At 37.8% G+C, this 17,136-nt stretch overlaps 1 protein-coding gene across 22 annotated transcripts in view; it reads left to right on the top strand.

The window, feature by feature from the left end:
• Positions 1-17,136, top strand: part of Kmt2c (lysine methyltransferase 2C) — a 271,073-nt gene that overhangs the window by 164,637 nt on the left and 89,300 nt on the right. For 21 of the 22 annotated variants that reach the window (XM_078040864.1, XM_078040869.1, XM_078040883.1 and 18 more), the window contains 2 exons: positions 7,775-7,894; positions 10,106-10,222. In XM_078040864.1, the coding sequence (XP_077896990.1) occupies positions 7,775-7,894; positions 10,106-10,222 (237 nt within the window). The remainder of the gene's footprint in view (positions 1-7,774; positions 7,895-10,105; positions 10,223-17,136) is intronic. The other variant, XM_078040876.1, reaches the window with a different exon arrangement.

Below are 17,136 nucleotides of genomic sequence, written 5' to 3'. Positions count from 1 at the left end.
GTAAATCTTAATTAGGACTTTAAAAAGGTGGTTATTGGTCCTACTACCTGCAGCAAAGGGGGAGGGGGCAGGTTGATATGCGGGAGCTTTTGTTCTTGAACAATTTCATCCCAGTGTGTGAGAACAGTCTCTAGATGCTGTGAGGCTGAAGAAAGAAGAGGACAGACCCAGAACTATGGAGTACAGTTATTAGATTTTTAGAAAAATGTGGTCCTGGGTGGCTGTAGATCAGGTAGATCCCAGCCATTTGAATCAGAGGCAGGAGGCTTACAGAAAGGGCAGAATAGAAATGAGGACTTTTTCATACCTGGAATGTACTCGCATAACATCATAGATAATCAGGCACATTGCTGGGGCTGGAGATGCCAGGGTCTGGTGGCAAAGCTACATGGAACACTCTAATGGTTTGTTTATTCATAGTGTGTTGGAAACTGCAGGGAAAGCAGCCTCATTACTCAGGGCCAGTCATGGTGGTTCCCATTCAAGTTGGCTTTAGGCAAGTAAAGCTGAATCTGTACAGCTTTTACAGCTTCATTTTAATGCTGGGAGCAGTGAGATTTGCCTGTAATCCCCGCAATTTGGGTGGCCAAGGCAGGAGGATTGCAAGTTCAAGGCCTGTCTCAGCAACTTAGTGAGACCCTGTCTCAAGAACCAAGCAACAAACAAAATAGAACTGCTGGGGATGAGGATGTAGCTCAGTGGTAGAGTCCCCCTGGGTTCAGTCTCTAGTATCACCAAAGACCCCCACTCTCAATTAAATCATCATTGTAATGGTCCCACCCTAGACCAGTTCAAACACAGACTCTGAGGTTGTCTTTGACCTTAACCCTGGATGGAAGTGGAATCCTGAATTAGAGAAATGTACTGCTTTTTGTTTTACTGGATTACCCCCTCCAATGCATGAAATATGATACCATAAGAAACTCTTTTAAAAAGTGGTGGAAAATAGGAAGTTTTTTTTTTCTTTTTTGAGCATTATAATTATATATAGCCGTATGGTTCATCCCAACAAAATCCTTTATGCATGAAATTCTTTTTCAGTTCATAAGCGTGCCCCCCCCTTCTCCTTTCTCTGCTCTACAGATCAGGAAGGAAATTTTTAAAAATGATAATATCAAATCATATTGGTTTATATTTCAGCTTCTATTCCATTTGTCTCATTTCACAATTGTATTTATCCGTTCATTTGGAAATTCTGAGACAATAGTAAGCCACATAGCTGCAATCTATATCAGACCTCTCTTGTACTGATTGCTTTTGTGGTGTTCCTGAAAAATCTATCGTAAACATTCTATGAATTTTTAAATGATTTACAGTAAATATTTTAAGAAAATTTTATAAAATGAATCAAAGGTAATATATTTTTATAACTTTTAGTCAAATTCTAAGAATTCTTTATTTTTGAACTTTACTTTCTGCCATTTCTTCTTGGTAATATCTATTATATATGGAAAGCTTAGGAATTTGCATAAGTTCTCATATTATATACTATGAGGTGTTCTCATAAAGAAGGTGAGATTTCTTCAATGTAATAAGTTTCTAAAGGTAATACTTCAGCAGATCATAACTACTTTCCCATTTGTGAACTGTCTTTTTTTTTTCATGAATTTATGTAATCTTCTTATGTACCAGAGTGTTAATAACATACTTGGGTACTGCAATAGCATTTTAGGTGAACTGTTTCAAATTAATGTATCAGTTTCATCATCTATTTCTGTGAGAAAAAAAATAGGACCCCAGAAAGATGAGCTATAGGGGATTATAGTTTTGTTAACAATTGCAAGTAAGCAGCTTATTTAATAGTAGTAGACATTGTTTCTAGTTTGTAAATACACATTCCTTAGCAAAAAAGTATGTAGTAGGTTTTTGCTTTATTTGTGTTTTTGTTTTGAAGAACTGGGAGTTGAATGAACCTAGGGTGCTCTACCACTGAGCTACCTTCCCAACCCTTTTTATTTTTTATTTTGGGACAGGATCTTGCTAAGTTTCCGAGGCTGGCCTGGGACTTGAGATCCTCTTGCCTCAACCTCCTGAGTTGCTGGGACTATAGGCATACACCACTGTGCCCGGCTAGAACTGAAGTTTTTTGAGGTTTATTTTTGTTTTTAAAATTAAAACTAGATTGTAAATCATACTATCTGAGTGAGGAGAGATTCAGTTCTGGGTAAGTTGTTTCATATTCAGATTTTAAATGAAATAAGTGTATTTCAATCTAATTTTCAATTAAAAGATTGAATTTTAAAACATGGCCTTTATAACCGACATTATATATTTCTGAAAAGGAAAATTTCCCTGATAGTTTTAATTGTCCATTCTTGGATACCTAGTTTGTAAATACACATACCTTAGCAAAGAAGTATGTAGTAGGTTTTTGCTTTGTTTTGAGTTTTTGTTTTGAAGAACTAGGAGTTGAATGAACCCAGGGTGCTCTACCACTGAGCTACCTTCCCAACCCTGTTGGATACATTATCCTAGGACCTATTAAGGATTCCTTAGTCAACAGACATACCTTCCCTGGGGAACATGTCAGCTGCTTCATGGCTGAGACTGGTGATTTCTCCATGTATTTTGGTTTAAATATAATGCTATATTTTTAAAAAGTAACTTTTTAGAAATGTTTGTTTACATCAAAATTTCCAAAAATTTTTACTAACAGTTGATACTTGGAAAGAGTAATACATCCAGCTGAAAATTTTCATAGCTCACTTATTAGATTCAAACCCTTATCCTCTCAGTATTGTCTATGTGATGCTTAGCCAGTTACTTTGTGAAACTATGCCTTAATTTCTTCATCTATAGAAGGACAGCATGTGGTTTTCTGTTGGAATTTAATGATGATACATATAAAGCACTTGGCATGATTAAATACTCGTAATTCTTGAATTGCAGAATAATGCAGATAATAATTGTGAGAATGGATACCTAAGAAGGGTATAATTGTATATCATATGCAGCTCTGGAGTGGTAGTCCTTAAATCAAACGGATTGATGAATGACTGTGTTGGAATTCACCAGTGAAAACAACTCCTGTCCTTGACTGTGTAACATACTTGTAACAGTAAATATAATTTGTAGGCTTCCCAAATTCAAAGCCCCATAATGGTTGTGTATGTTTTTAGAGTTTCTAAATAGCCCATCACATGCAGGATGGGTGATACATGCTGTACTAGAGGATGCCACAGGATAACTGAGAAAGCAGAGGGAGCTGAGGAAACCCCTGCAGGTTTGTAGGCTTCTGGAGGTGTGAAGACTGAGCCTTTGCCACCCAGACCTTGTGACCTGGGGGTGTACTCTTTGGCTCTACCTTAAGACAAAACATTTATTCTAAAAAGATTCCATGCTTGCTAAAGTCCAATAAGCACTTGTCCAAACCATTAGGAAGCCATTGATTTAAACATTAAAAAAGTCCAGTCCTTTGGAGTGTAAAACTAAAAGACATTCTTGTGCCCTAAGAGGTATATCTAAAGCCATTGCTGAAACCATTGCTAGTACTGACCACATTTATATTCTGAAATAATTGAAGGCCAAGGCTGATGGCTATTTTCATACTTTTATAGTGTCATATAATTAAGATCAGGTGTGATTTCTCATTCTGTTTAATACTGAACTCAGTATTTGAGACTTTTTTATGTTAAAAAAAATATGTAAGACACAAAAATGAGGTCTAGATGTGAGAATGTATTTACCAAAAAGGCAAATGACAAACTCTTATGGTTGTGGTTTTTTTTTTTTTTTTTTACTGTTATCTCCCTTTCTTCTCTACCTTTTTAGTTGTTTTTACTTTCTCTCAGTTTCGCTGGGTGTTTTATAATCGTGTTGGCTTTGCAGAGAATGTTGGGATGGTGAGGTGATGGTGCAGGCTGGACTTAAAGGTGTGAAGTTGCCCATGAGGCACCAGATCGCCTCTGGCTGCTCCTAAAACTGAAGGTAGTCTTGGACTCTAGTAGTGAAATTGGTTACATTTAACAACCAGCAGTAGAATTTGACTTTTAATAGAGAGTTGGTCATATCTGCCATTATCTTGATTTCTACCCCATAGACTTGTGATTCCTATGTACTTACTTGGTTGGTAAATTTACCTGCGCTATTGGCCACAAGGAGAAAGAAGGTTAATGCTAACTTTGAATAATTGTTGAGGTTAAATACTTATTCTTCAGAACTAATTCAGTCTCTGCCAGATGGTATTTTAAAAAATTTTTAGGATTTGTAGTAAATTGATTCTATTTAGCTCTCTATAATTTATAGTCTCCTGATTGTTACCTTTTAGAGTAATATATTTTGTCTCATCTTCCCAGATGTGGAACACCTATGAAAACTCATATAATATATATCCTATCATTTTATCATAGCAGTTACAATAATATACATAAACTCTATGATTTCTGACCTATTTTAATGTTCCCATGTCAATTGTATTGACATATTTGCAGAATTGAACTTGGGATATAAGGGTTAGTCATATTAACCCTTTGGTAGTTTAAGAGCATATATAGAATACCTTGGGATAGATTGCCTTTTTTTTTTTTTTTTTTAATGTGCTAGGAAATCCAAAAACAAAGGAGATTTGTCCATAGGATGAGGATGAGGGTGTTTTGTATTCCAAGTGAATTGAGGAGCAGTCAGAGGGCTCAAGATACTATTGGTAGGATTAGTGTATTTTATAGTATAGTACATTGTTTACTGATGAACTAATTCATATATACATTCATGCTGAAAAAGACAGTAGATTCTCAGAAGGAAAAAAAAAAAAGCGTTGAATAGCTGCTGAACAGAGAACTTAGCAGAGAACAAAAACAGCATGGCTTCTTCTCCAGATTGGTCAGGGTGAGTGCTGTGGAGCAGAGCCAGGACAGGGTGTTGCTGTGCCACTGCAGAACACATACCGTGCAGATGGGGCCGACCTTTTTGAATGGTTGTGCAAGTTCTGTTTGATCAAAGCTGAGATCTGAGGGATAATTTATAACTAAAGTTTGATAATTATAACTGTATTTCGGTTTTAAGGTTTAAAGAATATTTTAGGTGATTTCTTCTTTGTCAAAATATGTATATATAATCATAATTTTCTTTAGTTACTATAAAATTGCACATAATCTGTCTTCCAATGTCTTATGATAATATACTTATTAAAATTCATAGTGTAATTACCCAAGCTTTTATTATATAAATTCTTCATAGCAGTTGAGTAGTTTCCTAGTTATCACCAAAATGGCATCCAAACATTCTTGATCTATAAAGCCCTTCATCTGGTTTATCCATGTTATATGAAATGTAAATGCTTTTGGAAATGAAATAGTTTTGCCTCAAAGCTAACTTTTTAAATTGTGATGAATAATACATAATCACAAGAAAATTCTTATTCATGAAAAAAATCAATATTATTTTTATCTTAGAGTATGACTTTTTATTATGTATCTTGAGAATGGTCTACAGACATCACACTAAAAGATATACCAAAAGAAATTAGAGATGAGCACTCATATCCTCCTAGAAAAGCCAGTGGAAATATTGAGAAAAGTAAAGTTAATTATCTCTTGCCCCAGCTTTCTGTGCAACTAAATAATGTTATAAGCAGTGAGACACCCCAGTTGTTGATGCCACAGATGTGGTGAGGGAAGTAGCTGATGGCTTATTTGCAGTGCTGAGGAAGGCCTGCTGGACTGGCAGTGCTCAATGCCTGACCTGCAGGAGGAGGAGCAGGAGCAGAAGTCGAAGTAGCCATGGAGAGCTGGAGTAGCAAAGGGTTCTGAGTCTGTTGGGCCATGATTGGGAAGAGCTAGGCATGTTTAAAGGACAGCAAGGAAGCCAGGGTAGCTAGGTTGGTTTACCAGCAGGGAGATGTGTCCATAGGATGAGGATGAGGGTGGTTTGTATTCCAGTGCACTGAGGAGCAGTCAGAGGGCTCAAGATACAATAGTGATGTGCTGGAGGAGACTTATATGTTTCTGGAAACTTCCTCTGGCTGCTGGGGGCAGATGGACCAGGGGCGAAGAACTGGAGGAGACCTCAGTGGGCAGGAAGTATAAAACCTAGTGGGTGGTTGCATGGGGTGGGGTAAGAGGGTGGGAGCCAGCAGGAGGCTGCTGGCAGTGGCAGTGCAGGGCATAGACCTGAGACAAAGCTCAGAGGTTCTGGTCTTGGTGATGACTGGATTGAAGGAGTGGTGGGAAGAGGATGATACTATTTAAAATTTGTGCTTCATCCCTGGGAAGCTCTAGCACTTCAGAGTCAGGTGGAGGAAGAATATGCATATGAGATGGAGAAAGATCAGCAGGGTGGGCAGTACCTGTGAATGTGCTGCTGCCACAAAATGAAGCAGAGCTGTGTGCAGATGTCAGGGCTTGATTAAAATAAGAATAGAAAGGACTTTTGCTGCATAGTGATTACCAGAGTCTCTGAACCAGCACAGTAGGGAACCAGAGACACAGTTGAAGGTTCATTCAAGGTGGTTCTCATGTTGTGGTTGTGTCTCTGGTAAACTGAGTGTGGAAAAAGCTGGGTTAGAGATTGGATGGTCTGGGAAAAAACCCAGAATATGACTGAAGACCAAACAGTAGTTTGTGCTGGAGATAATGTGTTGAATGGGCTTAAAATGGTTGTGGCTATAGTTTATGAATTAAAAATGAAACCAGTTTCTCCCTCCTATTTTTTTTTTCCCTTCAAAACACTGTTATTTCATTAACCATCTTTCTTCCTACGTGGAATAGTCAAAACTCGTGTTTCTTGTTTTAATTCATGTGTCATTTTTATGTAATTAATGGTATTCTTATTTATTTAGTTTGGTAATCTAGAAACCTGGTAAGTACTGTGAACAATGTCTTTAGTTTTGGTTATTAAAGTTAACAGCACATATCATTGAATTACCAAATACAAAATAAGTTCTTAGTTGTTTTTTCTTTTTTCCCCTCTCTGAAAGTTACTTTCTTGGAGAAAATTTAAACATTTTTCTTTATGCTCTTTATCATCTTCATCAGATTAATTCTAGATTATTGATGAATGTTGCTTACTTGGAAGTATAATGCCTTAGTTTTTTTTTTTTTTTAACCTGTTTTTTTTTTTTTTTAAAGACTATTTCCCATGTAGTTTATTAGGTACCTTAGGCATTTTAATTTGCAAATTTAGGACAGTTTGCTTGAATATTTCCTCACTTTTCATAAAATTTTGTCCCTATTTGTAAGATATTCATGCTACTAAATAAAAAATAAAAATTTACAACTAATGACCATTGAAGGAAGTGTTACTAAACACTAAGATTTTGTTATTTGCATTTCAAGGTTACATACTAACATTTCATGGTTTAAAGTGTGTACATTTATTGATCACTCATGTTTCTGATTGCATTTTTTGGCCTACTGGTTTGGTTATAATAGGTTATCACATTCTTTGATGTTAGCAGTTTGACATTTTCAGCACAGTGATACTTGACAGAAGAAAATATCCCCAAATAGTTCTTCTATTAATTCTTCATGTGATTGACTTTTTTGTGTGCTATTATTGTAGTTTATGAGTCACTGTTGGTGTCATATAAACCTCGATTTTTAATGTCTTATTATAGTGATGTTTCAACCAGAATAAAATATTTAATGTAAATTATAGCTGCAAACATATAAGTATGAAGTCACTGTGATAAGTTTATTTTCCCTATCTTGAAGCAATATGTCCTAAATTTCCATACGTTTGCATTTGTTTTTGCTGTTCGAAGATTCCTTAGTTGCTGGCTTTGATCTTTTATGTTGCTAAGTTTTATACATCTATTTTCTCACCTGCCATATCCTAGGGGGCTTGGAGTACCCATAATACAGTGAGCCCACCTTCCTGGTCCCCAGACATTTCAGAAGGTCGGGAAATTTTTAAACCCAGGCAGCTTCCTGGCAGTGCCATTTGGAGCATCAAAGTGGTAAATAAAATTGCATTTACATTCATGTATCATTTCTTTCTGGTTTGTTTTATCCTATTGGATGTTAAGAATCAAACTTGTCTTTTCTAGATTTAGCTTTCAGAGCCACTTTTTAAATCTTAAAATTTCTTAAAGAAGTAATATGCTTTCATTGTAAGATCTAGAATACGAGAGTTAATTGTAGTTCTACAAGTGTAATTTTTAGTGACTCTGTTTATGGTTGACTCCTTTAGTTACTAGGCAGTGTTTCTGTAAGGGGGAAGTCCTTGTCACACAGGTCACTCCATGATCAAGGAATCGTTTCTTCATGACATCATAACATTTCTGTTCCTTAGAAAAGAACAGAGGGAAAAGCTCCATTAATCTATTATGTATTAAGGGAGGAGAAGTACCAGAATTGCATCAGATTTCATTGTGTTAACCTCAGAATCATAGAGCTTTTTTCCATGCCATTGGTGGATGATTCTTCTAGTCCTTGAAGTAAGTTAATGATACATTTTGAAGGGAAAACATCAATTTGAAACAATATCAGTCATCTCAAAACTTGAAATATAATTAGGTATAGAATATAATTTTTTTTCATGTTCTATATTTTATATAATTTTGGAATAAGTCTTTAATATTTAGACTAATGAAGGATTTCAGCAATTATAGATTGTACTTTATTTTCTATCATGATCAGAACTGTTTTTTAACTTACCCAGATATTGGAAAGTATTTAAGTATTTGTTTTGAGCATGTAAAAGATGATTAGTTTGACAGTTTTACAGCAAATGCTGTCAGTTTTTGAATATTTTCTTATTTGCATTATTTGACATTAGGGAAAATAAATTCAGAGATGACTGTTGCCCTGGTTTTAATTAGTACCTTTTAACTTCAATGAAATCTTCTATACTACTTTTACAAAAAATTGTCCAGTCCAACCTCTTCCTGTCCATCCCTTTTCAAAGAAGCTGATGGACCTTTGTCTCAGAGGACCTAGGGGAGACAGAGTAAGAGAAGACAAGGAGACACAATTTGAAACCTGGAAGGCAGTTATATTAATTAAAATCAAAGGGGAAAACAACCTTCCTTGCCTTTGTTCGAGTGTGTGTGAGTGTGTGTGTGTGTGTGTGTGTGTTGTTCTTGCAACATCACCATCAGTTTTGACTGGAAACTATTCTACTAAATGAGAAATGAGTTCAGCACATCTGACAAGTGACATCAGTTGAAGAGGTATTAATTCATTAGGGGAAAACATCAGAAAGAATTTTTCTGATTATTTTAACAATTTTAAGTGTACATAATATATGTATTTGTATAAATGCCATTTTCCCCCCAGGAATGATACATAAGTCAGAGAATAAACAAGGTGGGGGGGACCCCAAACTCTGGTACTTACATTTTTAAAATACTAGGGAATTTAACATGTTTTCCCATAGGAACTTTTTCATGTGTTGAGTAAAATGTCCAATAAATAATTTTCCCCCTTAATACTATGGTAAAATGAAGCTGACATGTTCACTTCATAGGATAGCTATGAATAATCTGGGAAATTGACTTAATTTTGACAGTAAGAATACAGTTTAACACTAGCAATAATGAACTTTCATGCAAAGTAGCAGTGCAGAATACTAGTTAAAAAATAGGTACTGGAGCCAGATTTACTCCTGTGACAAGTAACTTTTGAAGTTTTTAGATCTCATTACATTTATCTCTGAAGTGGGGTTAATAAAACAAGCATCTCCTCTGAGGGCTCATTGAGAGTAAAAAGTGCTCGGATCAGGACATAGTAACTACTCCATAAACACTAGATATTATTATTATATACCTGAGAGACCAGTTGTCCAGAGTCTTTCCTTCTACCTATTTTTCATTGAATATGAATGTTGTACATCAAAAAAACTGGATGAGGTATGGCTCTGCTAGCATGCAGAATGTAGGAACAGGAGATGAAAAAGTAGTGCCAAGGCCTGCTGAGGGAGAACATGCACACACAGAAAAGGCACAACCTTTGATTCCAAGATTATATCAATATTTTATACTTAAGTTTTAAGTTGTGGAATACATAAAGGGTTCATAAGACTTATCTTTTATTATGTGTCATCTAATCAGCATAAAAGAGAGGCAAGTATCTGTGTAACATTGAATTTAATGTTGTATCTCACATTTGGATCTAAACATTTCTTTGGGCTCTTCCAGATTGTTGACTTACCCTCATCTGTTATGTAGGGCCGGGGCTCTGGATTCCCAGGCAAGCGGAGGCCTCGAGGTGCAGGCCTGTCAGGACGAGGTGGCAGAGGCAGGTCCAAATTAAAAGGTGGACTCGGAGCTGTTGTTCTACCTGGGGTGAGACTTATTTTATTTATATTTGCTATGGTCTTTAAATGTCAATTAATGATAATGTCATTTGTAGCAAGTTATTTCTATCCTAAGAGTCACATAAACAGGCTGACTTCTTGAAATTTTACTGTATCTCTACTTTTTTTTCTTCTTGTTTTGAACCTCAGGTTAGCTTTTCTTTTATGTTATTTTTCTCATTCTTGTTGACTCTTTCTATGCCAACCTTCCCCTAAGAACCAATATGGAATATCTTTTCTCTCTTATTTATTTATTTTTTAAATCAAACAACACATTATATTGTGTTGTTTAATAGAGCTCTGAAAAGTTTATTAGGTTGGCAATTTGAGTTTTTGATTGGTGTTGCTCTCATGTTATAATAAGGCTTATAGAAGAAACTGTAATTTTTGCACATCAGTATGGATTCTAAACAGTTTTATGGCTGCCTTTGGCATATTTTAGGATTGATAAATATTTACTCATTGGCACTTCATAAAATTTTCTACAAATGCATATTAAAATGTGTTTGGTAAATATTGGCTAATATTTAATGTAGTAAATTTACTATTTCACTGAAATACTGTTTTAAAAATTCTAAATGTGATTTTTGTTTCAAGAAAGGCAAAATTATTCAATTTTATAGTTGCACAAGAAGAAAGAAAACTTGGATTCTGGTCTTTCTTTAAAAGATGCAAATTAAAAAAACAGGCTTATTGATGTATACTTGATATAAGGCTACAAATATGATATGTAACTTTGCAAGTGTTGCCGTGTATATACCCTGGAAAACCACAATACAATCAAAACAGTGAATGCATTTATTCTCCAAAGTTTCTGTAGGACCCTCTGCCTCACTTATGCTTTATACCAGTCTTTGTCCCCAAACAGTGGTTTATCTAATTTCCCTCATATGAGTAAGTTTTTGTTTTCTAGAATTATAGATAAGTGAAATCATGTAGAACATATTTTTTCTGGTCTGTTTTATTGAGCATAACTATCTTGAGGTTCATCCAGGCCGTTGCATTTGTGAGCAGTTCCTGTTCTTCTTCGAAGGTCTTGTAGAATTCGGCTGAGAATCTATCTGGTCCTGGGCTTTTCTTGATTGGTAGGCTTTTGGTGGCATCTTCTATTTCATTGCTTGAAATCAATCTGTTTAAATTATGTATGTCCTGATTCAGTTTGGGTAGATCATATGTCCCTAGAAATTTGTTGATGTCATCAAGATTTTCTATTTTATTGGAGCACAACTTTTCAAAACAGCTTCTAATTATCTTTGATATTATAGTAGTGTCCATTATGATATTTCCTTTTACATCACGTATTTTTTTTTAGAGAGAGAGAAAATTTTTTTAATATTTTTTTTTAAGTTTTTGGTGGACAACATCTTTATTTCATTTTTACGTGGCACTGAGGATCGAACCCAGCACCTCACACATGCCAGGTGAGCATGCTTCCGCTTGAGTCATATCCCCAGCCCAACATCACATATTTTAGTATTTTGAGTTTTCTCTATATATACTGTAGCTAGGGGTTTATCAACTTAAAAAGTTGACTTCTTTGAAAAAATTGTTTTGTCAGTTTTTTGAATTGTTTCTTTCATTTGATTTCAGCTCTCATTTTAATTATTTCCTGTTAACTACTGCTTTTGATGTTGATTTGTTCCTCTTTTTTCTAGGGCTTAGAGATGTTAATATTAGGTCATTTATTCATTGACTTTTTAATCTTTTAATGAATGAGCTCAATATAATGAACTTTCCTCTCAGTACTGCCTTTATAGCATCCCAGCGATTTTAATATGTTGTATTGGGATTCTCATTTACATCAAAGTATTTTTTATTTCTTTTTTTTCTTTCTTTCTTTTCTTTTTTTTTGTGGTGTGTTGCTGGGCTTGAACCCAGGGCCTTATGCATGTGAGGCCAGCACTCTACCAACTGAGCCCCGTATTTTTAATTTCATCCTTGATTTCTTGTGCTATCCCATTCATCATTCAGTAGTGTATTATTTAGTCTCCAGGTGTTTGAGTATCTTCTAGTTTTTACTTTATAGTTGGGTTTCTAATTTTATTCCATTATGATCTGATAGAATGTAAGTTATTATCTATATTTTTTGTATATGCTAATTATTGCTTTCTTACATAAGATATTGTCTATTTTAGAGAAGGATCTGTGTGCTGCTGAGAAGAAAGTGTGTTTACTCGTTAATGGATGAAGTATTCTGTCTTTTGAGTCTAAATCATTGATTGTTTTATTTAGTTCTATGGTTTCTTTATTTAGTTTTTGTTTGGAGAATCTATCCAGTGGTGAGAGCAGTGTGTTAAAGTCATCCAGTATTATTGTGTTGTGGTCTGTTTGATTCTTGAAATTGAGGTAGATTTGTTTGATGTACATAAGTGCTCCATTGTTTGGCGAATAAATATTTATGATTACTATGTTTGATGTATAATTCCCTTAAGCAGTATGAAATGTTCTTTTTGGTCCCTTCTGATTAACTGTGGCTTTTGGCTTGAAGTCCACTTTATCTGATATGAAGGTTTGGAAATCCCTGCTTTTATTTACGCAGTCCATGTGAGTGACATGTTTTTTTCCCATCCCTTCACCTTCAGTCTGTGGATGTCTTTGCCTATGAGGTGAGTCTCTTGGAGATAGCAATAGTCATTGTCTACAGTATAAAAAAGTAAGTTTGCTAAAAGCGTTCATAATTTCAAATGGTGGACAAAGCACGAACTGAAGTAGTGTAGGATGTGATTCCATTGAGGGAGGAGAGAAGATAGAAGTAAAAATTAATAGAAAAGAGTGAAAGAGAGGAGTTCTAGTCTGGTGGGTGGTGGACTGCCTGGAAGGGTGAGCTGATAGCAAGATGACCGACCTCACACCATCTTCCAACCCTCCAACCTGATGTAGCCAGCCCCATCTGTCCCTGAGTACTTCAGGACCGTGGAACTTGGGAGAGCCTGGCTCTCTCCAGTCTCGCCAACCTGTGCTTCCCCTGGGCAAAATTCTCCAACTTTTCACAGGACCATCTGGCCCAGACTGATCCAAGACAATTCAGTCACTATCTGACAGATCTGGGCTTCAGACATCACAGGCTCTACCTCACTGCAGCCTTAAGATCTCAATGATGTTCCAATTTGCTGAGACCACCATGGGTGTACTCACACAAAGGGGTGACCCTAGGATGAAGCAGTAAGATGGTGGTCACTAGCACTCCCAGCAGGAAGACCTCAGTTGTAGACAAACCCATAGGCACCTCAATGCTGGACTTCTAGGTCCTGGTCAGTGTCTCCAAAGTTGGCTGCATCCCAAGATGGCAGTGGCAGGAAACCTAAAGGCATCTTGGTCCCCCAGGACCTGGCTGGTGTCCCAAGATGGAGGTGGTCACCTGCAACCAAATCTGCATGCACTCTGGCAGTAGATCTCCAGGTAGCAGTTACAGCAAGTGGTGGCACCCTGAGAATAAGCAGGGTGGTGGCAGGGCTGTGGCAGCTGGTTGTTCTTAATTTAGCCATTCTCATAAGGAGGTGACAATGTATTAATCAGGGTTCCCTAGGGAACAAAATCAACAGGAAGTAGGATTATGAAAAATGGATTTATTAGATTGGCTTATAGAACCAGAAGCTGGAGTGTGCACTATGACCATCTGTAGGGTGGAGAACTGGAGGAACCAGTAGCTGCACACTGTAAAAGGTTGAAGCCTCAGAACAAGAGGGTTCAAAGATGCTACCCCAGCCCAAGATCAAAGGCTTCTGGGAACTCCCTGGAGAATTCACTGGCAGAGATCACTTTGAAAGAGTGAAGGAGGGAAGAGTCTGATAGCTTCAGGTGATCGCAGGCACAATTAAGATCCAGTCAAGAAGATTTGAGCTTCTATCTGCTGCTGCTTCCTTGTTCTTCCAACTTTTATTGCATCCAGGCCACCATCCTTTTGGATGGTGCTGCCCACACTTAGGGAGGGGCTGCACTTGATTTTGCTATCATATATGCCAATCATTCTTTGACAATGCCTCTTGATCTTTGACATCTCTTAATCCAATCAAGTTGACAATTCAAATTGACTGTTACTAGTCTATATCTTGTCAATTTGATGTCCAAACCTGACAATTTATATCATACTTAATCTCCAAATAAACACAATAACAAGGTGACAACTCCAACTAACATAACTAATCTTTGTACAATGGAAAATGCTGTACTGTTATTCCCTAGAGTATAAGGAAAACCAAAACAGTTACTTTAAGCCCTAATGTTAAGTCAATCAGTATTCTATTACTTGATGAATAACAGAGTAACAAACATATCATTTTATTGCATGTGTAATTATGTACAAACATATTCTTAATGGCTATAGTTTGTATTTAGGACTACCTTCTTCTGCTACCCACTCTTTATTCCCTCTACCTTCAGCAAGCACCTCGGCACATCTTGGTTCTTTCCCTGGAGGTGTGACCCACACCTTCATTCCTGAATGGTCTGAGACATTTGTTGTCTTGCCTGGATTTGGTTGTTGTAGTTTCCCATTGACCTGGATAGCAGGACAGTTTAATACCAAGCAACACTCTAAGGATCTCCTGCATTCCAGTAGTATGCTTCCTTACCTCCATTGTGAACTAATAGTCCAGTGTCTCCTTGGTAATATGAATCAATCATCCCTGCCAGTACCGTAACTCCCTCCTTAGTCTGTTGACTCAGAGACATGAGGAGCCCAAAGTGACCAGGGGGAAGTCTTCACTTCCATTTTAATGAAATCATTGTTATACCTCCCAGCAGAAGCATTTCTTCTTTTGGAACTAAGACTTCTAGGCCCGCAGAGCATAAGTTTGCAGGGATAGGAAGCAACAACTTTTCTGGTGGGTCACTAGGGGTAATGGTGAGTGGTACCATTCCTGCCTCCACCCCTTGAATTTCAGCAATAGGAGAGACAGTACCATAAAGTGGACACTGATTTAGAGTATGGAAAGCCTTCTGGAGAACATTGCCCCAACCCTGCAAGGTGTTGCCACCTAGCAGGCACTATAACTGTGTCTTCAAAAGTCCATTCCATCGCTATTTCAAACCAGCTGCTTCCGGATGGTGGGGAACAGGGAACATGATAAGACCGGTGAATCCCATGAGCATGTGCCCATTGCCTCACTTCTTTGGCTGTGAAGTGAGTTCCTTGGTCCAAAGGAATGCTGTGTGGAATATCATGACAATGGATAAGGCATTCTGTAAGTCCATGGATGGTGGTTTTGGTTGAAGCATTATGTGTAGGTAAGGCAAGTCCATACCCAGAATAAGTGTCTATTTCAGTCAGGACAAATGCTGCCCCTTCCACTTGCCACCAGGTTGATGGCTGATCTCTCTGGAGAATTGTTACCGCTGTTTACTAGTGACAAGTCCTTGCTTCCCCGAATGCTAAAGTATAACACCAGAGGAGCACGCTGAGGCAAGTGTAGAGTGGAAAGTAGAAGCTTTATTAAAGGACAGCAGAAAGCCTTCTCCCCGAGGAAGAAGGGGACCCAAAGGGGGAATCCGTGGAAGGGGGAGGTCTTCCCTCTTTTATAATAGTCTTCTATTAGTCTTCCCATACTCCTGTCTTTTGTTTCCCTTTATCTTGCAGTGATAGAATGCAGGTGGGAAGGCCCAAAAGGTGGGAGATAGGTGGGCTGGAGGAGTCCTCTGGGCAGGAAGGGCCTGGGGTGGCTTTTGATTAGCACTTCCGTGTTTGCTGGGAGCTGCTTCATTAACAGTTCCTTAGGATGGGTTCTGGGCCTTGGGGACATTAACATTTCAATTTCCTCAATGCTGATCTGCTTTCCTGGACTCTATTCTCAATAATGGTCTCCATTTTATTTATCTTACTCGATATTAGACCCGATTTACCTAGCTACACTAATACCTTTCTGTAAATCTGGCTTCAGAATGATGCCTTATCAGGAACTTAGGGTTCATCTCTGCTGTTGGCAAATTGGGCGTTCAACAGTTGCTGTAGTCAGATCAGCCTTGGTGAGTGGAAGTCCATGCTGCTGAGCCCATGCATAACCGCCATCCTTGTCACCATGACCACTTTGTTCTGAGCTCATTGGGCAATGACAGGGGTGGCTGGGGAAAGAAGTTGTCTTCTGTCCACAGATTGGGACATCCTATCTACCTGATTGTTAAAGTCCTCCTCTGCTGAGGTCACCTTTTGGTGGGCATTTACATGAGACATTCTTTGCCCATTCATAGACTTCTGTCCACGTATCTCTTCCCCAAATATCCTTGTCACCAATTTTCCAATTATTTTCTTTCCAGTTCCCTGACCAGCCAATCAAATCATTGGCTACGGCCCATGAATCTGTGTATAATCACCCATCTGGCCATTTCATGATGCCCAGTTCATGATGGGCAGCTCAGGTCGCATAGTAACTTTGTGGCCCATGGTCAAGCATTTAGTTTCCACTAAGGCCCAGTAGCAGGCCAAGAGCTATTTCTCAAAGGGAGAGTAGTTGTCTGAAGGTGATGGCAGGGCCTTGCTTCGATATCCCAATAGCCTCCTCTGTGACTGATCTGTGGGGGCCTGCCAAAGGTTCCAGACAGCATCCCTATCTACCACTGAAACCTCAAGTACCATTGGGTCTGCTAAGTCATATGTCCCAAGTGGCAGAGCATCCTGCCAAGTAGCCTGGACCTGTTGCAGAGCCTTCACCTGTTCTGGACCCCACTGAAAAGAAGAAACTTTTCTAGTTACTTGCTGGATGGGCCAAAGTAACACACCCAAGTGAGGAATGTGCTGCTTCCAAAATCCAAGTAGGCCCCCCAGGTGTTTTGCTTCTTTCTTATTTGTAGGAGTGGCCAGAGGCAACAACTTATCCTTTACCTTACAAGGGATATCTGAACAGGTCCTATACCACTGGACTTCCAGAAACTTATTGAAGTTGAAGGCCCTTGAATTTTAGTGGGCTTTAT

This window comes from Ictidomys tridecemlineatus, chromosome 2 (genome assembly GCF_052094955.1).
Source record: "Ictidomys tridecemlineatus isolate mIctTri1 chromosome 2, mIctTri1.hap1, whole genome shotgun sequence".
Classification (NCBI taxonomy): domain Eukaryota; kingdom Metazoa; phylum Chordata; class Mammalia; order Rodentia; family Sciuridae; genus Ictidomys; species Ictidomys tridecemlineatus.
The sequence above is the reverse complement of the archived record's forward strand: the minus strand, read 5'-3'. Positions and strand labels throughout refer to the sequence as shown.